The 23,811-nt window shown below is 33.7% G+C and overlaps 1 protein-coding gene across 3 annotated transcripts in view; it reads right to left on the bottom strand.

Annotated features, from left to right (window-relative positions):
- The window catches only part of Ap4e1 (adaptor related protein complex 4 subunit epsilon 1), a 64,132-nt gene that overhangs the window by 21,490 nt on the left and 18,831 nt on the right, over positions 1 to 23,811 (bottom strand). For all 3 annotated transcript variants that reach the window (XM_027926207.3, XM_071608259.1, XM_071608260.1), the window contains 8 exons: positions 21,043 to 21,116; positions 13,745 to 13,867; positions 13,540 to 13,649; positions 9,778 to 9,917; positions 6,974 to 7,086; positions 6,764 to 6,882; positions 3,636 to 3,938; positions 1,799 to 1,913 (listed from right to left, as the gene is read on the bottom strand). In XM_027926207.3, the coding sequence (XP_027782008.3) occupies positions 1,799 to 1,913; positions 3,636 to 3,938; positions 6,764 to 6,882; positions 6,974 to 7,086; positions 9,778 to 9,917; positions 13,540 to 13,649; positions 13,745 to 13,867; positions 21,043 to 21,116 (1,097 nt within the window). The remainder of the gene's footprint in view (positions 1 to 1,798; positions 1,914 to 3,635; positions 3,939 to 6,763; positions 6,883 to 6,973; positions 7,087 to 9,777; positions 9,918 to 13,539; positions 13,650 to 13,744; positions 13,868 to 21,042; positions 21,117 to 23,811) is intronic.

The raw sequence follows: 23,811 nt of genomic DNA, 5'->3' as shown, positions 1-23,811 counted from the left end.
AAAATTGGGTTTATTTCCTTCCTTCAAACCACCCTCCCTCCCTTCCTTTCTGCCTCCTTCTCCTCCTTCTTCCCTTCTTTCCTTCTTCTCCCCTCTGCTCTTTCTCATACCTATATAGCTAGGATTCCTAATACTATCTTGACTAGACATAAGACAGTATGGACATCCTTGCCTTATTCCTGATTTTAAAGGAAAAGCTTAATTAATGTTAGCTATGTGATTTTCATATATGGCCTTTATTATATTGAGGTATTTTCTTCTATTTCTAGTTTATTGCAAGTTTTTATCATGAAAGAGTGGTGAATTTTGACAATTGCCTTTCCTATATCTATTGAAACAATCATGTGACTTTTATCCTTTATTCTATGAATATAGTATATCTTATTAATTGATTTTGCATACCAGTGGGATTTCCTACTTAGCTGTGGTATATGATCCTTTAATATCTTGCTGGATTTGGTGTGCTAGTATTTTGTTTAGGATTTCTGCACCTATATTCATAAAGAATATTGGCCTATTGTTTTCCTTTTTTGTGGCATCTTTGTCTGGCTTTGGTATCAGGGTAATGCTGGTCTCATAAAGGGAGTTTTGAAGTGTTTCCTCCTCTTCTAATTTTTAGAAGAGTTTGAGAAAATTGTCCTTAATTCTTCTTTAAATGTTTGGTAGAACTTATCAGTGAAGTAAATAATCAAACCAATCTTGAGAAAGTAGTATAAAGCTGGAGGTGTCACATAGCCTGACTTGAAAATCTATTGCCAAACTACAATACTCAAAATGATATTGCACTAGAATAAAGAAAGACATATAGAACATACAAAGGAATATTTTTTAAGCCTTAAAAAAAGAAGGAAATTCTGCAATGTATAACATGGAGGATATTATCTTAAGGAAATAAGCTAGTTACAGAAAGACATACACTATATGATTTCACTTATATATAGGGTATCAAATTCATAGACCTGAAGAATGAAATAGTGGGGAGGAGAAAATGAAGAGTTACTAATCAACAGGTATAAATTACAGTAAAGCAAGATGAATATGCACTAGAGATCTGCTGTACAATACTGTTTCTATAAGGCAACAATAGTGTATTGCACACGTAAAAATTAGGAGAGATTTCATGTTGTGTTCTTACCCCCAAAAAAATAACATGAAAATAGACTTTTAAAAATTAAAGCCTTAAGACTTAAAAATGGCATACTACAGGGACACAGCCACATCAATGTTTATAGCAGCACAATTCACAATAGCTAAACTGTGGAACCAACCTAGATGCCCCTCAGTTGATGAATGGATTAAAAAATGTGGCATATATACACAATAGAATATTACTTAACAATAAAAGATAAGTAAGATCATGGCATTTACAGGTAAATGGATGGCATTGGAGAAAATAATGTTAAGTGAAGTTAGCCAGTCCCAAAAAAACAAATGCCAAATGTTTTCTCTACTAATGTTTTCCATACTAATCAGGGTTTTTTCCTGAAACTTTCACACAGATTGCTCACACTAAATGTGTCAGCTATCCAGGACAGTGACCAGTATAATTTCACCTTCCAGTTCTTTGAAAATTCCAGAATGGTGGTCACACCTTGGGCATTTCTATATATGGATCTTGTAGTTTTGATCTGAGCTTTGTGACTTTATTTTTGAGTTCTGAAAACCAGGTGGGGTAAACAAATCACAACAGATTTAAAGAAGAATAATAAAAAGTAAATATCCCTTGTTCTTTAATATCAATTACATTAAAAATTTACATCTCTACAAGCTAGCATGTTATAAACTCATGAAAAATCACCTTTTTCCTGAGAAAGCTTTTCCTCTTGGCGTTGGTGGTGAGGTTTATAAGGTGCTGCCCCCTGACTGAGTCCTTCAGCCACAAAACCATCGAGAAAAGATAAGGAAGCATCTACCTACATAAAAATTTAGTAAAAATTAGGAATTACAAAATTTACTCTAAACAGTATATTGACATAAATAATTTTAGCACATATATCCTAAAAATATTTAAGCTAAAAACAGAAGCTTTAATTCTAAAACTGCTACCCAATTCTCTCACTTTCTGAAATATATCATCAGATCACCTAGCTATGAATCAACTTAAAACATTTGCAGTTATTATCAATTTTACTGCATAGCAGAATGTTTTTGAATATCTAATATGTATAATATCTAATATGTATAATATCAACTGCTATGATTAAGACAAAGGAAGACAGAGTTTCAAACCTTCAGAGGATCTATAACCTATAAGAAGAGACAGACATACCTGGTATGAGTTAGAGTAACTGCCAGGGACTAAAATCAATGGTGTTGGCAGAGCCTTCTGGATCCTCCAGGGGAGAATCCATTCCTTGTCTCTCTGAGTTTTTCTCTAGACTGCCTGTATTCCTTGGCTTGAGGCCACATCATTCCAATATTTGCTTCTATTACTACTTTGCCTTCTCTAACCCTTGTGATTATATTACAGCATGACTACCTCGATAACCTAGGATAACCTTCCTGTCACAAAATACTTAATTTTATAACATTCACAACATTTTAACAATTAAGGTAAGATATACAGTTTCCTAGGATTAAAACATGAACATCATTGGGGGCCTTTAATCAGTCTCCCCACAGTGAAGAAATTATAAAGATGACCAAAGTGAAGGTAAAGGGATAAGAAAAAGAGATAGCAGAAATAACCACTGATTTGCTTCTCCTGACTTAAAACTTAATGTACAAGTGGCACCTCACACTCTGAATTTGGAAAGGTTTAGTTTCACTGAAATTCTTCAGAGATGGGGATGTGTCATCATTGTTATCTTTTATTGGGGGAAAAGAAAAGTGTAGCTACACATAATGAAATACTATGGATAGCATATTCATTCATCATTTAATGAGAGTATCTAGAATGCCTAATAAATGCTAAAGAAAGGCCTTTGTTTTTCAGATGCTATGGAAAAACATTAAAAATGTTCAAAATTAAAATGATATAAAAACCTGAGTCAAAATTAGTGGGAATATTAGTGAGGATAGGCATATCCTCTTCTCTTTCTCAATTATATGACAGCTAATGCACCAAAACTTAACAAATCTGGCTTCCTTTTAGAAATTTTCTGCTTTACACCAATCTGAAGGAAGGGATAATATGAATTAAGAAGGTGAACAGTAACTGACAACTAGAGATTGAAAGGTGTGGCAGGTCAAAGTAGATGAGAAAAGTAAAGGTGATCAGGTTCCAAAGCAGTATTCAGATAGGAAATTAACAAAATGAAATTAAGAATCACTTTTTCTTTTTTTTTTAATAATCTCAAAGAAAAGAGCATGACTAAAATGACCTATAGAATTTCAAAGGAGATAAAAATAAAGGAAATTCATGAAATATTATATATTAAAAGAGACTGTCACAGGATATAAATATTTTTACTATCATTCTTCAGAAGAGATACTCTTTTCTTCCTGACAATTTAGAATCTACACTAAATGGAAGTTCTCAAATTCTCTCCCCTACTAATGTGAGAAAACTACAACCTTCATTCTGAATGTTACAGAAAATTATATTTTGATATATTCCTTATATATATATCACAAATGCAAGAATTACTGTTTAGACAACACAATTTTTAAAAGATCAAACACAGATGTCTTACCACCATTTCTTCACAACTCTTATCAACTGGAAACAAACTCTTCATAAGTTCTATATTTTCATGCAAATATTTTAATTCAAATGCATGCTGTCTCATACAAGTATCCAAAGATATGGTAAATTCCTGGATTAACCTCTCAACTAGATTAGAAGAATGTGCTTGGGGTGTCAACTTGGTCACAGCAGCAAACAGCCAGGCTTTTGTTTCTGAAGAAATGGAGTCATTCATAAGTAACTTGTAAAGCCTAGTTACAACATCCTCTGGCTTTTCCTTTTCTAAGAGGTAGGAATACTCTCCTAACACCTATGGATAAAACAAAGATTACATACACAGATATCAAGTTATACAGTAATACACATGCAGAAACCTAAAACAAAGTGAATTTAATCTAGATTAAACATACTTTCATGGTGAACGAATTACTAAAGAAACCATTGTAGTTTTTTGGTTCAAAATTATACCAAGAATTATATGCTCAATACAAAAGAACTGAACTCAATACAAAAATATTTTCCACATCCTTGTCATTAACAATATATAAGCAAGATACTTTTGTAACTTGATTTTCTTCTGAACTTTCAGAGTTAGTTGCCAGTTTCTACAAGCACTTTCCTCTAAGAATTTAAATCAGTGGTTCTTACATACTAATATGCATGAGAGTCACCTGAGATATTTCATAAAATACAGATTCCCAGTCTATCCTCAGATATTCTAATTTAGAATGGCTGTGGTGAGGATCAAGGATATATATTAGGACAAGTATTGGCAATTTTGATATAGATGGTCCACAGAACAGACTTTGAGGAACACTGATATATGTTACATATCCTTTTTCTTTTCTTACATCTAACTTACTCAGGTGACACTGATATATGAACCATAAAATGATAATTCAGGGAATAAAAGATCTTTCCTAAATGATATTTTGGAACTTTTTGTTTTTGGTACCAGGGATTGAACCCAGGGGCACCTTTACTACTGAATCATATCCCCATCCCTTTTTATTTTATTTTAAGACAGGTTCTCATTAAGTTGCTTAGTGCCTCACTAAATTGCTGAGGCTGGCTTTGAACTTGCAATACTCTGCCTCAGCTACTCAAGCCACTGGGATTATAGGCATGGGCCACTGTGCTCAGTTCTTCAAATTTCTAAAGAAAAATTAACAGCAATTCTACACATTTTATACACCTTAATACCAAAACCAAATAGAATACCAAAAAAGAATATAGAAACAACAGACTAATATACCTCATAAACATAGATACAAAAATTCTAACAAGCTCTCAAGGAATCTATAATTTAAAAAACTGCTTGAACACTAAACGAGTGCAACCAAAAGATCAAAATATGAAAAATCTGTATATATCAGCAACAAACACATGGAAACCAAAATTTAAAATATCATACATTTAAAAGTGCTCTAAAGAAAATGAACCAAGTATAGAAACATGTATAGGAATTACATGGTATAAGAAGAAATTAGACAATCTAAATAAAGTGACATGCTATGTTCATGGAGAAAACAAAAATTAATGATCACCAAATATATCCATTAATTCAAGAAGGATTATCAGTAAAATAAATAAGATCCATTATTCTGTATAATTAATCTCATTCTTAAGAAATTCATATAGAATTTTTTAGAAGTAAACTGTCATGCTATCTGCAATTCAATTTTTAAAATTTTTTTATTTGTTCTTTTTAGTTGTACCTGACAGTAGAATGACATATCATATATACATGGAGTATAACTTCACATTTTTGTGGTTGTACATGATGTGGAGTTACACTGGTCATGTATTTACATATGAACATAGGAAAGTTATGTCTAATTAATTCTACTATCTTTCCTATTCCTATTCCCCCTACCTTCTCCCCACTGCCCCCTGTCCAATCTGGTGAACCTCCATCCCCTCTCCCCACATTATGAGTCAGCGTACATACATCAGAGAGAACATTTGACCTTTAGTTTTGGGGGATTGGCTTATTTCACTTAGCATGACAGTCTCTAGTTCCATCCATTTACTAGCAAATGCCATAATTTTGTTCTTCTTTATGGCTAATATTCCATTGTGTATATGTACCATAGTTCCTTTATCCATTCATCTGTTGAAGGGTACCTAGGTTGGTTCCATAGCCTAGCTATTGTGAATCAAGCAACACTGATGTGGCCACATCACTATAATATGCTGATTTTAAGTCTTTGGGTATATACCGAGGAGTAGGATAACTGAGTCAAATGGTTTGGGTTCCATTCCAATTTTTCTAAGGTATCTCCATACTGCTTTCCAGAGTAGTTGCACCAATTTGCATTCCCACCTGCAACGTATAAGTGTACCTTTTCCCTCACATTCTTACCAACATTCATTGTTACTTGTACTCTTGATACCTGCCATTCTGACTGAAGTGAGATAAAATCTCAGTGTAATTTTAATTTGCATTTCTCTAACGCAATTCAATTTTAAATGGCTCAGTAAACACACTGTATATAGGCAGACTGACCTAGATATAAAAATAGATGCAGATGTAGTAAAGCAAATATAGTTAAGAAAGTTAACTGGGAAGCTAAATTTCAACTTTCCCACAGATGAGAAAATAAATTATGAGATTATAAATCTGTGGGTGTTTTTTAAATTTTATTTTATTGGTTCTTCTTAGTAATACATGACAGTAGAATAAAGAAAGAAAGAATGACTTTACACCATTTGCCAGTAAATGGATGGATATGGAGAATATCATGCTAAGCGAAATAAGGCAATCCCAAAAAACCAAAGGTTGAATAAATCTGTTTTTATAAACCACTAAATTTGTGGTAACATTGTTATATAGTTACAGAAAGCTAATATATAAAAGATATGTAAGTATTCACATATTCAAAAAACATACTGTTTACATAAAAAACATACTGTAAACACAGATATCTCAACAACTACCCATATTTAGAAGATCAGACAAGTAAGATGGCAGAGAGAAAGAAGAGATAAATAAATAGTTAACTGATAGATGGTAACTTGGGAAAGAAAAAGATATCTGAAGCAATTAGCTGAGTAGAACTGAATGATTTCTGGGGGAAAATATGGTAATATTTGGGTTTCATAAAAATTTATTATATAATGTAAATTGCTCACCCAACTCATAACTTGAAGAAATCTCTGTGGATAAAATGCATTTTCCATATCTAGTAAAGTAAGATAAGACTGAACTGCATAAAGCCTCAATTGCTGATCTTCTGTTTCATCATCAAAACCTACAAAGAAATTGGTATACCATTTTAATTTCCACTAAATTCCCTAATTACTCTGTAATGAAAAACATTTAATTTTAAAATCTTTACCAACCTTCTGCTAGCAGTCTCAGGAAGTTATTGGGAATATCAGGATGCATTACATCTCCACCCACTGAAAACACAGCATTCATTGTTTGAATAAACCATGCATTATCAGGAGCATATGTGTCCACAGTGTTAAGAACAAGTACACTTTCAAACTGAAATTATCTTTCTGTAGCAATCTTTTTTGCCAGAAACAAAAAACAAACAAAAGACCAGTTTATCTTTATCTTTAACCTCTGCTATAAATGTTCTATGTCCCAACTTTTATGTAAAATGTCTGCTCAATAAAGTCTATTTAATAAACTGCATTTATTTTATCTAGCACTAGGCTTACACATAATAGGTACTCAATAAGTAAATGAAAGAAATGAACTAGCTAACTAGGAACAAATAAATAAAGGAAAGTCATGCACACTTCAGAGAGGTTAAATGTTGTGAAGTGTCTACTTGAATAATTTATTTAACTTCTTTTCTAATATGTTCCTCATCAGTTCTAAAATTCTATCATTCTGCTGCTGGCCAGTGCTATATCACTGTCTGGATTAAATCACACTTAAACAACTTCCAAGATAATTTAATTAGCATTATTCATTCTTTCTCTCTTAGAATAACAGACATCTTTAAAAGAATGCAATATCCTCATGACTTACAAAGTTCCTCTGACTTTTAAAAAAGGATTGGAGAGAGAAAGGGATTCAGTTTCATTTTGTTGCATATGGATTTCTAGTTTTCCCAGCATCATTTGTTGAAGATGTTATCCTTTCTCCATTGCATGCTTTTAGCACCTTTATCAAATATAAGATAGTTGTAATTTTGTGGATTGGTCTCTGTGTCCTCTATTCTGTACCATTGGTCCACCCGCCATGCACAAAAGTTAACTCAAAATGGATCAAAGAGCTTGATATCAAATCAGAGACTCTGCATGTGATAGAAGAAAAAGTTGGCTCCAATCTACATATTGTGGGGTCGGCCTCCAAATTCCTTAATAGGACACCCATAGCACAAGAGTCAATAACAAGAATCAACAAATGGGACTTACTCAAACTAAAAAGTTTTTTCTCAGCAAGAGAAACAATAAGAGAGGTAAATAGGGAGCCTACATCCTGGGAACAAATTTTTACTCCTCACACTTCAGATAGAGCCCTAATATCCAGAGTATACAAAGAACTCAAAAAATTAAACAATAAGAAAACAAATAACCCAATCAACAAATGGGCCAAGGACCTGAACAGACACTTCTCAGAGGAGGACATACAATCAATCAACAAGTACATTAAAACAAATGCTCACCATCTCTAGTAGTCAGAGAAATGCAAATCAAAACCACCCTAAGATACCATCTCACTCCAGTAAGATTGGCAGCCATTATGAAGTCAAACAACAACAAGTGCTGGCGAGGATGTGGGGAAAAGGGTACACTTGTACATTGCTGGTGGGACTGCAAAATGGTGCGGCCAATTTGGAAAGCAGTATGGAGATTCCTTGGAAAGCTGGAAATTGACCCAGCTATTCCCCTTCTCGGACTATTCCCTAAAGACCTTAAAAGAGCATACTATAGAGATACTGCTACATCGATGTTCATAGCAGCACAATTCACAATAGCTAAACTGTGGAACCAACCTAGATTCCCCTCAATAGATGAATGGATAAAAAAAAATGTGGCATTTATACACAATGGAGTATTACTCTGCACTAAAAAATGACAAAATCATGGAATTTGCAGGGAAATGGATGGCATTAGAGCAGATTATGCTAAGTGAAGCTAGCCAATCCCTAAAAAACAAATGCCAAATGTCTTCTTTGATATAAGGAGAACAACTAAGAACAGAGCAGGGAGGAAGAGCATGAGAAGATTAACATTAAACAGGGACGAGAGGTGGGAGGGAAAGGGAGAGAGAAGGGAAATTGAATGGAAATGGAAGGAGACCCTCATTGTTATACAAAATTACATATAAGAGGAAGTGAGGGGAAAGGGAAAAAAAAACAAGGGGGAGAAATGAATTACAGTAGATGGGGTAGAGAGAGAAGATGGGAGGGGAGGGGGGATAGTAGAGGATAGGAAAGGCAGCAGAACACATCAGACACTAGTATGGCAATATGTAAAACAGTGAATGTGTAACCGATGTGATTCTGCAATCTGTATACGGGGTAAAAATGGGAGTTCATAACCCACTTGAATCAAATGTATGAAATATGATATGACAAGAACTATGTAATGTTTTGAACAACCAATAATAAAAATTTTAAAAAAATTAAAAAGGATTGGAAAAAAAAAGTAAATTATGAGTGGAGTTTTCAACTACTTTATTGTGACAATTCCCAATGTAAACAGTATCATAAAAATGCATTTTAGAATCCTGTCCCTCCACTTTATCCTCTCCTACCCCAAAACAAGAACTTTTACTTAGAAAAAGAAGCTCAGTAGAAAGTCAAAGATAAGAAGAGACTGAATGATAAATCATCATGAGAGAAAGAGAGAGAATGAGAAGAGACAGAGAGAAAGAAAAAGAAAAACAAGGGAAAAGAGAGAGAAAGAACAAACGTACAAATGAATGAATAAACGAGGTAGTGGCTGCTATGTTTTCCTGCTCAAAATACTAACCAACTGAACAAAAGAAACCAGGGAAAAAGCCATCCTCCAAGAAGTCTACATAAATTCCTATCTTTGACAATGACAGACTTAAGCATCAAGAATGCAAGTTATTGGTGGGTCTCTGACCTCAACTTGCAAAAATCATATATATACCGATCATTTTAAAGTTACTGCATAACTAAAGGTATTTTATGACTCCTGATCCAAACAAAGGATATTTCTCAGCCAGCTCAGCTATTTTGCCAACCAAATTGACAATGATATACTCTTCTTTGCTCTGATGTAAATATTCAAGCATCTTCTGGACAATAACTGTTACATTCTGTGCATTTGTAATTCTGTAAAGAAGTTCCAGAGTCTATTTAAGGAAGAGAAATAAAAACAATATTATAAAACTATGCATGATAACATTAATAAACATAATAATATTTTTTATTAAATAGCTGATTATTTCACTTTTATGTAGATCTACTATTGACAATCAGTTAACAGATGATCAAGAAATACAAATTTTAACTAAAAAAAAAGCTTAAGTAAAAATTAGCTGGGTGTGGTGGCACATGCCTCAACTCCCAACTACTTGGAAGGCTGAGGCTGAGTTACATATTTGAGGTCAGCCTGGGCAACTTAGCAAGAGCTTGTCTCAAAAATCAAATAATAAAAGAGGGATGGGGAGCAGGGGGATGCAACTCAGTGAGTGTGTTTGCCTAGCATGCATAAGGTCCTAGCTCAATTCCCAATACTACCAAAAAAAAAAAAGTAAAATTATATTGTCAAAAAGTAAACTGTGATCAATCTCAAAATGTAAATATTTTCTATTGGGATAATTGAGATATGACATTTCTATGATAGAATATGCAAAAACTAAAAAGTTAAAAGGTTTATAATATATTTTCTAAAAATGTAACAGCTCTTAAATGTTAAATGTACATTACTTATGTCTATGGTTATATGGGTAGGCACACATGTATCTATAGTGTGTGTGTGTGTGTGTGTGTGTGTGTGTGTTTATAAATTCAGTGTCACAAACTATTCAGCACTACTCAAACAACAAAAAACAGCACTTAAATGCATTTGGCAGTTGAGGGCAAATGGTCTCTAATGGATAGACAAAGACTGATAGTTCAACTGGTTCAAATGTAGCAAGGCTAACATTCAGAATCTCAAATATCAAGGAAGAATTTTTTTATTTTATTGGTGGGATTCATTATGGTGTATTAATATATGTACATGGGAAAATTATTTTGGATTCATTCCATTGTCTTTCCTTTTCCTGTCCCCCCTCCCTTCCCTTCATTCCCCTTTGTCTAATCTACTGAATATCTATTCTTCCCCTCTCCCCTCTTATTGTGGGTTAGCTTCCACATATCAGCAAAAACATTAACCTTTAGCTTTTGGGGATTGGCTTATTTCATTTAACATGATAGTCTTGAGAACACCCATTTATTTGCAAATGTCTTAAAGTCATTCTAAAGAAGAACTATATCCCATTTGGCTGGCTTTCCAAGTCCCTAAATTAAGATTCTAAAACATAACTCAGAGAAATCAGTGAGTCCAATCAATATGTCCAAAGGCAATACTGAGAAAGCATCATTTACTGGTGTTTTAGGGCCAAAAATATTATCTACAAAAGAATTTCCATCTATCCTAGTTATCAAACATGTTAAAATATCTTTAGGGCTCTTTCTGATTTTTTAATCCTTACAGCCAGAATTTCTAGTACAAATGATAATACATTTTGAAATGTGTTTAAGTTGTTTTAGTTAATGCCTAATTCCATTTAAAATCTATAAACATACAGTTCTCCATTATCAATAGCTCTCACTCTATTAAACTGTTTCAGATATGCTCTCTGTGGATTCCAAACTGTATGTTTTATGTTATTAAATAATCTACACTTAATTTCTTTCTTACTCTAAGAATTTAATTTGGCATTTCCAAACTGGAAGGGAGTACTATGTGAGAAATTACATGGCTGGAGGTTTTTTCTGTTTATCCTTGATAACTCATTCTTGCCTTTTTTCTCCCTATAGGAAAAATAATAAAACCATGTGAAAAGGAATCCCATCTCATATAACAGATCACTCCATGCCCAAAAAACAAAGCTCTTGCCATGTCACTATTAACAGAAGTTAAAAGTAACAAAGGCATTGAGAAGAAAGTACAACAGTACCCTCTGTGGGTAACCACTGATACTCAATATCTTCTCCAAAGAATTTGAACTACTTTCCTCACTGTAAGCAATTGATCTAACAGATTAGACCTGGTAATTTTGAAAGTTGCCTATTTTCTAAGTCTCATTTCTAAATGAGAGTCCAATAATTGCATATATTAATAAGAAAACTATAAGTCAGCCCTGTTCAACCAAACCCCATTAGTAGTTAATCACACAAAGAAAACACATGTTCTATATCTGGTATAGCAGAAGGACTGTATAATTATTTTTTTATTTTGTTGTCCCTGGAGCCTTTTCATTTTTCTATAATGCCTGCAAACAGAAATTTGTACATCTGCAAACTTCCCAGATTCATTCAAGGCAGGTGACAGGTAACAATTTTCAGATGATTAAAAATATGAATATGCCAGGCACGGTGGCACACACCTGTAATCCCAGAGGCTCAGGAGACTGAGGCAGGAGGATAATGACTTCAAAGCCAGCCTCTGTAAAAAGTGAGATGCTAAGCAACTCAGTGAAACTTTGTTTCTAAATAAAATACAAAATAGAACTGGGGATGTGGCTCAGTGGTTGAGTGCCCCTGAGTTCAATACTTGCTACCCTCCCCCAAAAAAAGAATAAATATATGTGTTTCACATGTTAATATATACTTAGGTAAGTATAAGAGGGTAAACTTCTCAATATTTTTGTTTCAAAATGCCTTTTAAAATTAAAAATTCATAATTTTTTAAAATTACTATTGTTAAGTACTATATAGTATTCATCTAATAAGCTCTATTGTTATCTCACTGCTCTTAAGATATTAAGATATCTTAATATCTTAAGAGATAACAATAGAGCTTATTAGATGAAAGTTTAGTATATCCTATTATTTTAACCTTTATTATTTTTAAGATCAAAATAAAACTTTGCATTCTTCTTAACTCTTTTGTGGAGTTAAATAGCCTTTTAAATGAAGATACTCTTTGAAATGAAGCTACAGAGTGATTTCTCTACATGAGAATTAATAGAAATATTTATACTGACACCCAATGGAACATTGAAATAATTTTACAAAAGGAAAGAGTTGAAACAGAACTAAGTACATAAATATTTATTCCTGTACGTGGAAGCTAGAGAGAAAAAAGCGGGGGGGGGGGGGGGGGCAATCTCATGAAAATAGAAGGGAGACCAGTTGGGTAGAGGAAAGGGACCAGAGGAGGGTAAGGGGAGATACTGGGGAATAAAACTGATGAAATTATGCTATAAGAATGTATCATTAGGCCATAATGAATCCCACTACTATGTAAAACTATTACACACTTAGTTCTGAAGAAACAAAACTAAGTACAAAATTATACCTTTTCTTCCAAGAAGTTCAAATCATTTTATGGATATCTTCATTCTTTCAATATTCTTATCTAAGTGAATTCACTAACTCATTTTACAGAAGTAAAAGAAAATAATGGAAAATATTAACCATCATAAATTATAACTTATGTAATAGGAATACATCTTATATTGTAACCATAAGACCTAGGACTAGAATTCAGGTCTCTATTGGTATAATGCTTAAGCCAAAAAGATATTAATGAACCCATACAGATAATTAGAACTAACCTCTCCAACTCATTAATTTAAAAACATTCCTACAGACATTGATGATACTTTTTTAAAATGTTACTTACATTTCAGTAGAATATATGCAAAAGCTAAAATACATAAAATACACACACTACCCACTACTTTAATCTCTCTCCAAAATACCAACAAAGAGTTTTAAAATTTTAACACTTCAAGTGCATTATTCAAAATACTCATTTACCTCTCTCTTAATAATGGGATCAGGATGGTCTAAGCATTCAATTATTGTCATCTGGTGCTGAAGAGCCAGAGTAGGATCCTGTTGAATAACATAGGTAAGAGCCTTCAGTCCTAGAAACAAAAATTACATGAAGTGACTTCAAACATGTATCCAGAAAATTTCAAAAGTTCTCTATAACTTCCATCAAAAGAATCAATTACCTTACCTAAATATTTAAGATTGATTTTAGGGGAGAGAACAAATTTTCCAATGCACTTAGCAGCCTTCTCAAGTAATTCTGACTTAGGATAAATAGAATAGACTGTATGTACGCATTCAAACAGAATAGCTAGAGAAAGAAAACATAAAAATGGAAGATATATTAGGTATAATACATGAACATATTTGTGTAGAACTTGTAATAAAAAAAACTAACTGAAAATTCAGCTTTAGTAAAAAATTTTTTATGGAAAAATTTCAAAGAAAGTACCTTTACTATTTCCAGGCTTATACAGTTATTAGGATTAAGTTATTATAGTACAATTTAAAGAAAATTACATTACTAATGATAAGAATGATACATTCATTCATGCAACAAATATTTACTGAACATCTCCTATGTGCCAGACATGGTATTAGTACTATGAATACAGCAGTGAACAAAACAGAGAAGAAAAACCCCTATCCTCAAGAAGTTCACATTGTAATAGGCACTTAAGCAATATATTCATAATTGGTGTATAAATAGATCTTTCCAACACTCATTGACTGCTTTAAAAATAGTTTATTCACATGTAGTTTCTACCACATACACAGAAATTGCATCTGTAGTTTATTTCAATATAATCATTTTAGGGTACTCTAACATTGACAAAGATAGGGTCACTATTTTTAAATGTTCAGGCTACTTTAAAATTCACTTCAAATATGTAGAAGAGTCTAGTATACATCTTGATACTGTCAAAATTTAATTTCCCAATACAGTCATTAGTCTACAGTGATCAAAGTGGAAACTAAGATGTTTTCAAATTCTTTTATTTTTTTAAATTTTTTATTTTTTTATTTTTTAGGTGTAGATGGACACAACACAATGCCTTTATTTTGTGTGTGTGGTGCTAAGGATCGAACCCGGGTCCCGTCCGTGCTAGGCGAGCTCTACTACTGAGCCACAATCCCAGCCCCTCAAATTCTTTTAAATGTGAGTTGACAAGTTGGAGTTTTGCAATGGAGAAGAATCACTGAGACATCATTAAGTCCCATAAGTACCATGGAATCATAGTATCAAAAATGATACACAGAGAAGGCACAGAATCAGACAACTTAAAAATAGTTGTACCACAAACTGAAGCATATCAAGTGTCAACAGAATTACTCTTTATTTCTAAAAGCTTAAAAAATAACAATCAGATACTTTCTTCATGTATAAGACATATTAATGAGTATTCAACTTGCTGTTTTATACTATGTTGACTATCAATTAATACACAAATTTTACCAAAAAAATACATAATCTATTCCATAGAGGAAAAAATGAGGATTTGAATTATTCTTTATCAAGGACTCTAACACAAATACTATACAGTAAGTTAAATAAACTTAAAGATACTTTGCATATTCAGAGGATCTGCTTTATTCTGCATGGGGGGGGGGGGGGTGACTTTGATTTTGTGAACTAAATAAAATAGACAAAGAGGACTTTGATTAATCCACTAACTACCTAAGTCAGGAATGGGCAAACGTACACAATTCAGCCTTCAGTCTATTTTTATAAGCCTATGAACTAAAATTATTTACATATTTTTAAGATATTGTATAAAAAGAAAACCCAAAAAGAATATGCAATAGAAACCTATGTGACCTACCTGAAATATTTACTGTCCTAGTCTCCCGTGTTTAAAAAAAATTAAAAATTGCCAAACCCTGAACTGTCATGGCAGCCCTAAGTAAGGTTAAAAATGACAATAATCTGTTTTCCATTATAACTAACAAATTTTTCTTTGCAGTCACCTGCTACTGAGAACTCTCCTAGTATCAAATATGTTTTACTAACTAAAACATGTCATTACCTACCTAAAATCCAAACTCTTATATATAGAGATGCTCATAAGATTTCTGAGATGCTAGGAAAAATTAACAGTTCAAAAATTATAGATATTATTAGTCTCCCCAGGCATAATTGGGTTGAAAATCAATTCAATGGACTTTTAAATTATTTCCCACCTACAGCTAAGTCCATAATTGAAAGAGCAGCTACTTGCTATCTCCTCTTTGCAGTGGTTAAAAAATGAATGTGCTTCTAAGGATTTCTAAACTTAAAAACATATCATAGAACTTTGTTTACTCTTCAGTAGTAACCCAGGTCCTAATTCAAATACCAAGTAAAATTTACTAAATTAAAAATAATGTTCTAACATTCACAACACTAATTTTATCATTTATATTTTGGGTTGGATTATATTCAGACAAAATTTGAAGTTTTTCTGGTACCTTATCCTTCAGACTGGACTGCACTTTCACTTTAAATCTCTATCTACTAATACCATTCCGGCAGGGGAGAGTGAGGAACTGCCCAACATGAGTGGAAGTCCAAGTTCTCCACTCTGCCTCCTTTGACATGTGGAGAGAGATATTCCTTGTCATGCTGGGTAAGAGGGTTATCTGCTCATATCACCTGCCTGTGAGAAGAAGGGGTCCCTCATTATTACTCCCAATAAGGACTCCACTAATACTGAGAGGGGGTTAACCTCATTGTCAATGATCAGTGGTGAAAGCCCTGACTCCATCAGGCTTCTTTTAACACAACCCCAGCAGACAGAGTACCAGGTGGATATGAAATCCAGCATTCCCATACTGCTTCCACTCAAAATGCAGGAGATTGGGGCCTTAATCCCTGCCTAACAGGAGTAAAATTCTAGCTTCCTTCTAGGGTTCCTCTACCACTACCTAATAGGGAGAGCCGGAGGTTGGGGTACCTCATTCTAACTGGTGAGAATGGAAATCTTGGGTCTCCACTTGACTTTCACTGGTTGGTAGTCACTTTTTTTCTGTGTAATACTTGGCTAGAATAGAACATTTATTGTCAGCAAGTTTTCTGTCTTGCTAGTTTTGGCCTTTTCTTCTTGGTTGTTTGGGATTTTTTCCTGTGTTTATTGGTATTTCCAGATTGCTGGCTCTCCAGTACCCAATAGAGGTATTGAAGCAAAAAGAAAACCCAGAATATTCAACACTGTGTCTTTCCTTGTGCCTCAAGGTTCCCAACGAGCCTGACATTTTTTCTCCATCTTCCTGAGTCATGTTTTTCTTACATTATTAATATCCAGGTTTTCAGGTAAAGTCAGTGGGGAAAAAAAACAGGGGAAAGTGCTTAATATCTACTTTTGATGGCTCTGTCCCTTATGCTGCATTTTATATATTTCTCCCAAATTACAAGTTTCCTAAAAATGCCATTCTCATTTCAGCATCACTCTGCCCCCAAATTTCTCACAGCTCCAGATTTATAACTCCAAACTTATTTGGCTGCCATGAGAGGAACTTCACAATATCGGCTTTCCACTGCTCCCCACCATGGTCATCATTCAGAATGCTGTTCTCTGAAACAGTATTAAACATCCCCAGTTCTATACCTTCTCAAATGTCCCTCTGCCTAGAAGTCCCTTCAACCTCCCTTTTGCCTATCTAAATCCCACCAACTTTTCAGGATCCTACCAAATCTACTAATGTTCATCTTTGCCCTCAAGCCCATAGTGATCTCTACCACCTATGAACTGCTATAATATTTATTCCCTGTATCACCCCTTCACTTTCTGCCTAATACTGGTATATACTTTCATGAATAAGCTATCTTTTCCATTATACTATAAATTCCTTAAAAAAAAAACTACAGCTTATACCTCTTCATATCTTCTATACCACTTTATACAATGCCTGGCACACAGCAGATACCCAATAAATGTCTTTGATATACTTTATTTCTTGATTTGATACTAAGATAAGTTATAATGATGGAACTTCTATAAAAATATAGTTTAGAAAGTACTGAAACTGAAACCCAATTAGATAAGTAATTAACTTTCTCTTCCTCTAAATAAAGCATATTAATCATTGATTAACCCAGTGCCAAATACTGGAATATGCTGGTCAATCAGACATAATCCCTGCCTTATGAAGCTTATAATTTAAAAATCACATTTTTTAAAAAACAATACTTAAATTAGATTATTAGATAATACTCTACCAATGATGCAATCAATGTAAGTATAAACTATCAATACAAATATGGGGAAAACATAACAATGAAAAGCTAAAGAAAATAAAACAACAGAAACTCTAAGGTCTTGGTGGGAAGGTTAAACACTGAACCAACAACCTATAAATATAAAAATTGTTGGTGTTGGACCAAGCAATAGAAACAAAAGGGTCCTAGTGGAGAACAATAAAAAATATTTCCTCAGGTATACAGTATTCTCCAAGTCAAAAGGAATAGATAGTAGTAATTATCTCCAGGAAGGGGAACTGGGTGGTGGATGATAAGGGTAGGAAAGAGACTTACTGTTCATTGTATACCCTTTTGTATCTTTTGAATTTTGAACCATGTGCATATATTACCTATTCAAAAAATAAAAAAATTAAAACTGAAATGTCAATTATATATATATATATTTTTTTAAACTTTCTGCCAAAAAAAAAAAGCAGAGTCTAAACTAATCTTTTTTTTTTTTTAGTTGTTGATAGACCTTTATTTATTTGTATGTGGTGCTGAGAATCAAACCCATTGCCTCACACATGCCAGGCAAGTGCGCTACCACTGAGCTCCAACCCCAGCCCTCTAAACTAACTTTTTTTTTTTTAAAATTTTTTATTGTGGGTTGTTCAAAATATTACAAATTTCTTGACATATCATATTCCACACTTTGATTCAAGTGGGTTATGAACTCCCACCTTCACCTCATACACAGATTGCAGAATCACATCAGTTACACATCCATTGATTTACAAATTGCCATACTAGTGTCTGTTGTGCTCCGCTGCCTTTCCCATCCTCCACCCTCCCCCCTCCCCACCTCTCCCCTCCCCTCCCCTCCTCTCTCTCTACCCCCTCCACTGTATAACCCTGAGGGTCTCCTTCCATTACCATGCTATTTCCCTTCTCTCTCCCTTTCCCTCCCACCTCTCATCCCTGTTAAATGTTAATCTTCTTCTCCTGCTCTTCGTCCCTACAACAAAAGTCTTTAAGAGTCTTTCAAACCCTATCCTGGACACTGATTACATCACAGGCAAAACATTTCCATTTACTTCATCTGGCTGGAAAGAAGCTGACCCCTTTGTTGAATCTTCTGACACCTCTTGACTGAACCATCTGCCTCAGTAAGGGTCATCCTCATCTGCATCCCCTTATTCTTACTGTATAGCTAGAACCTAGATAATATCATCAATTCATTATAACGTGCACTCATAAGGGGAGAACTGTGTCTACCGTATTCTTCCTTTATCTCCTACACCTAACACAGAGGAAGACTTAGTCCCAACAACTCTCTCCTCAATCTATATCTTGTTTAAAACAAATATCAAATTTTAATTGCACAGGTCTTCAAATAAATACAGGTTGAACAAACGAATAAAGTACTCATATTGCCTTAATTACCATTTGTACACACAAAATATAAATCTCTCCTTCAAAATTTACTATTCCAACCAAGGGCAGTGGCACAGGCCTATAATCCCACCTACTAGGGAAAGTGGGGCAAAGGGATCTCAACTTTGAGATCAGCCTGTTTAACTTAACAAGACCTTGCATCAAATAAAAAATAAAATAAAATAAAAAGGACAGGGAATGTAGCTCAGTAGTAAAATGCCCTGGGTTCAATTCCCAGAACCACGGGGGGGAAAAAACAATACACACACACATATACAACTATTCCAATTCACTATCATATTCATTATTTTTCTGAATTAGTCTCAGAATCCTTTCTCCTTATAATACTTGTCAAACAACTTTTTCTCGGGGGGTGGAGAGGGTACCAGGGATTGATTTCAGGGGCACTTGACCACTAAGCCACATCCCCAGCCCTATTTTGTATTTTATTTAGAAACAGGGTCTCACTGAGTTGCTTAGCACCTTGCTTTTGCTGAGGATGGCTTTAAACTCACAATCCTCCTGCCTCACAAGTAATGCTGCTAACCTGCTACTTCATGGTACAGTAAGTCCTCTGTACCCACATGTTCCACATCTATGAGTTCTACATCTACAGATTCAACCAGCTGCAGATCAAAAATATTTGAAAATAAAAATCTGAATCTGTACTGAACATATAAGGGTGTTTTTTTTTTCCATTATTCCCCAAACAATATAGTATAACAACTATTTACATAGCATTTACATTCTATTAGGTATTATAGGTAATTTAGAGATGATTTAAAGTATGTGGGAACATGCGCAAAAGTCACCTACAAACACCATGCCACTTTAGGTAATGGACTTGAGCATCCAGGAAGCTCAGTTGGGGTTGGGGTTGGGGCTGGGGTAAGTGGGCCATGGGTGGGGAGTCCTGGAATCAATCCCTTCTAGATGCAGAGAAACAACTTTATTTTACCAGATTAAAAATATATTCTCATTTGAGATATTATCTCTCAGTGCCCCTTCTACTGATCTCCTCTAAAGCACACAAAATTTAAACAGTTTTTTTTTTCCATTTTTAAACAGCTACAAGAATCTAAATTTCTTCACTGATCTTTCACAGACGGGTCAAAAAAGAATAGTTCCTCTCTCTGGCTGAATGTTTCTTGGTTACTTTCTCAGTTGTCTACCCTTCTCCTCCAACTTACCTTTTGAAGTCAAATATAACATTTATTGCCTCATCACAAAATAACATTATTACTCTACAGCTACGTATTTTTATCTATATCCTACTCATCCTTCAGATGTCTTCTTAAGCACCACTTTTCAGGAAAACCTTCCTATTCTCCTACTTGTCAAGACTAGCTGCTATATTCTACCAGAATACCAAGTAAGTCTCTCCTGTAACATTTTACAACACCTTTCCATTCCCATCTATGTAGTCTGTAAGCCCCATGATAATACTATTTTATTCACGGCTGTATTCCAAGCACCTTGTATGGGACCTGACAAATAACAGAAATTTAATTACTTGACAAGTAATTGACTACTTAAAAACTTTCTTCAAATATAAACTTTCACAAAACATGCAACAGACTTATAGTTATCCCTGCAATCAATTAGATATTTGATTAATGTTTTCAATGAAAACACAAAGTATAATGAATTTAGGTCCATATTTAGAAAATGCCAAGATTTCAAATTATTGCTATTTACTTATTTAAATAAGAAAATTTTATTTTTTATTTTAAATAAATAAATAAAATTTATTACTTATTTAAACCCAAAGAAGTACCATAAAAGTAATGCAAAAAATTTTACTGGAATTTATGGTTTATTAATCACAGATTTAGCTATAGTATAAAAAAACACCATTAGTCATTAAAATAACATATACATACATTACCTACCATAAGTGACATTGTGATTTAACTCAGCTCTTCGTAAGGATTCATCAAGAACATCATACATTAATTCACTTGTCCTGTTTAAAAGACATTTTATTTGCAGTAGAATTATAGTATTCTAAACCAATAAAACATAGTTTTTCAAACTTCTCTCTTTAAAACTGAGGATCTACAGAAGAGAAGTGAAAGAAATTCATTTTATGGTGAAGTTATACAAATTTCACTTCCAAAAGATTTCATTTGCTCTTTTCATGAGTAGAACTTCCACTTTATCAAAGTTGACTAATAAGTCAATGAAGAGATATATGTATAAGTCAATCAACTCTTTCCTCACCTATTCTATGCTGACAAACTAGGTTATTTGATCAAACACATTATCTTTTACATTTCCTTTGCAACAAAATATTTCCACCTGTTTTAAATTTCTATAGTAATACCTGACATATCCAAATAATTCTAGATAGTCTATTATCTGTTTTTTAATCAGTTTGTCATTTTTAAAATATCCAAATACTAGTCTTTCCCTTAACAGCAATAAGGTTCTCTAGTGAGAAAATTTTTAACTTTCATTTATATTAAAAATAAAGAAATGTTTTTTGAAATTAACAGATTTGTACCACTCACGTTTCTCTGTGATTATTGATTACAGTAACCATAACTGAGTTGAGACAGATTATTAAAAATAAATTAAAATGCAATGCCTATGAAATCCTAGCACTCTGACACCAAGTCTCCAGGAGAAAAGTTCTTGCCAAGAGACCAATGTGAAAACTATTGCCTCTGAGCTGGTATTTTTGTATGTTTTACAAATTAGAAAAACACTAATGGGGGCAAAAAACAGCAAGCACATGTTACATACAGTGGTCTTGCTGAGAAACCAAACTATAAAACAAAGAAATATCAAAGTAACCTAGGGCTATATATATTAGATATCATGAATATTTTACATTTTCCTTCAAAAATTTGTCTTCTCATTCCAAATACAGAGCTATAAAATTTAATTTTAAGTACATGTATTTTCATTCTGTCTTAACATATAAATATCCAATAATAAGAATCTAGAACCATATTCTAAAATCTCTCATTTTATTATACAAACGTTCCACAACAACAGGTATTACCAATCTTCATCCATGAAGAAAAGAAGATAATGACTTAAGGAATTAGTAAATAAATTCATTAAATGCCTCCTAACAATATATGATGGCATAAGTTTCTTTTATACCAATAAAATATAATGCTCTCAAAAAAACTAAAATGTAGCCAGGCGCGGTGGTGCATGCCTGTAATCCCAGTGGCTTGGGAGGCTGAGATAGGAGGATCACAAATTCAAAGACAGCTTCAGCAATGGCAAGGCGCCAAGCAACTCAGTGAGACCCTATTTCTAAATAAAACACAAAAGAGGGCTGGGGATATGGCTCCATGGTTCAGTGCCCTTGAGTTCAATCCCCAGTACCTTAAAAAAAAAAAAAAAATACTAAAATGTAATCAAACTGCCTTGAACAACTCAGAAAAAAATTTTAAAAATAAAAATAATATGTACCCAAAGAAAGAGAATAATAAAGCAAATATAAATAACTACTGATCTAAGAACAGGGTCTAAGGGACCTCCTTGTACCCAGTACTATTCTTGAAACTTAGAAAGTTTGTAAATTTTAAAAGTATGGTAGCAGGGCATGGTGGGGCACACCTACATTCCCAGCAGCTCAGGAGGCTGAGGCAGGAGGGAGGATCAAAAGTTCAAAATCAGCCTCGTCACTTAGCCAGGCCCTAAGCAACTTAACCCTGTCTCAAAATTAAAATAAATAGGGCTGGGATATATAGTTCAGTTGGTATAGTGCTTGCCTCACATATACAAGGCCCTAGGTTCAATCCCCAGCACCACCAAAAAAACAATTAATTAATTAATTAATTAAAATAAATAAAAAGGGCTGGGGATGTGGCTCAGTGGTTAAGTGCCCCTGGGTTCAATCCCCAGTACCAAAAAAAAAAAGTATGGCAAAATTTAAAGTTACTAAAAATACATATAGTTGGAAAGATAGCCATAAAAACTTTGACATATGTCACTGGCTGAAAAAAATGATTCAAAATATGAATTTAAAAAGTGAGGCTCTCACATCCAACTAGAGCAAAAGTTGGCAAACTACAGCCCACAGGCCTCATCTGGCAAAACACCTGTTTTTTAATGGCTGTACACTAAGAATAGTTCTTACATTTTTTTAATGGTTGGGGAAAAATCAGAAGGATAATATTTTATGATGTAAAGACTATATAAAATTTACGTTTTAAAATCCATATTTTCTTGGAACACAGTCATGCTCATTCATTTAGGTACTCTCCGTGGCTGCTTTCACACTGTTAACAGCAAAATGGAGTAGCTGCAACACATATGGCACACATAGTCTAAAATATTGCCTGGTCCTTTGCAAAGTTTTGCAACCTCTACTAGAAAAATTAAGAAAGCTTACAGGCTGAGTCTGTAGCTCAGTGGTAGAGTGCTTGCCTTGCATGCATGAGGCACTAGGTTCGATCCTTAGCACCACATAAAAATAAATAAGTAAAATAAAGATATTGTGTCTATCTACAACTAAATATATATATATATATATATATATATATAAAGAGGTTGGGAATGTGGCTCAAGTGGTAGCGCGCTCACCTGGCATGTGTGAGGCTCTGGGTTCTATCCTCAGCACCACATAAAAATAAAATAAAGATATTGTGTCCACCTAAAAAAACTAAAAAGTAAATATTTTAAAAAATAAAAATAAA

This window comes from Marmota flaviventris, chromosome 2 (assembly GCF_047511675.1).
Source record: "Marmota flaviventris isolate mMarFla1 chromosome 2, mMarFla1.hap1, whole genome shotgun sequence".
Taxonomy (NCBI): domain Eukaryota; kingdom Metazoa; phylum Chordata; class Mammalia; order Rodentia; family Sciuridae; genus Marmota; species Marmota flaviventris.
This window is presented reverse-complemented; position numbering and strand designations above follow the sequence as displayed.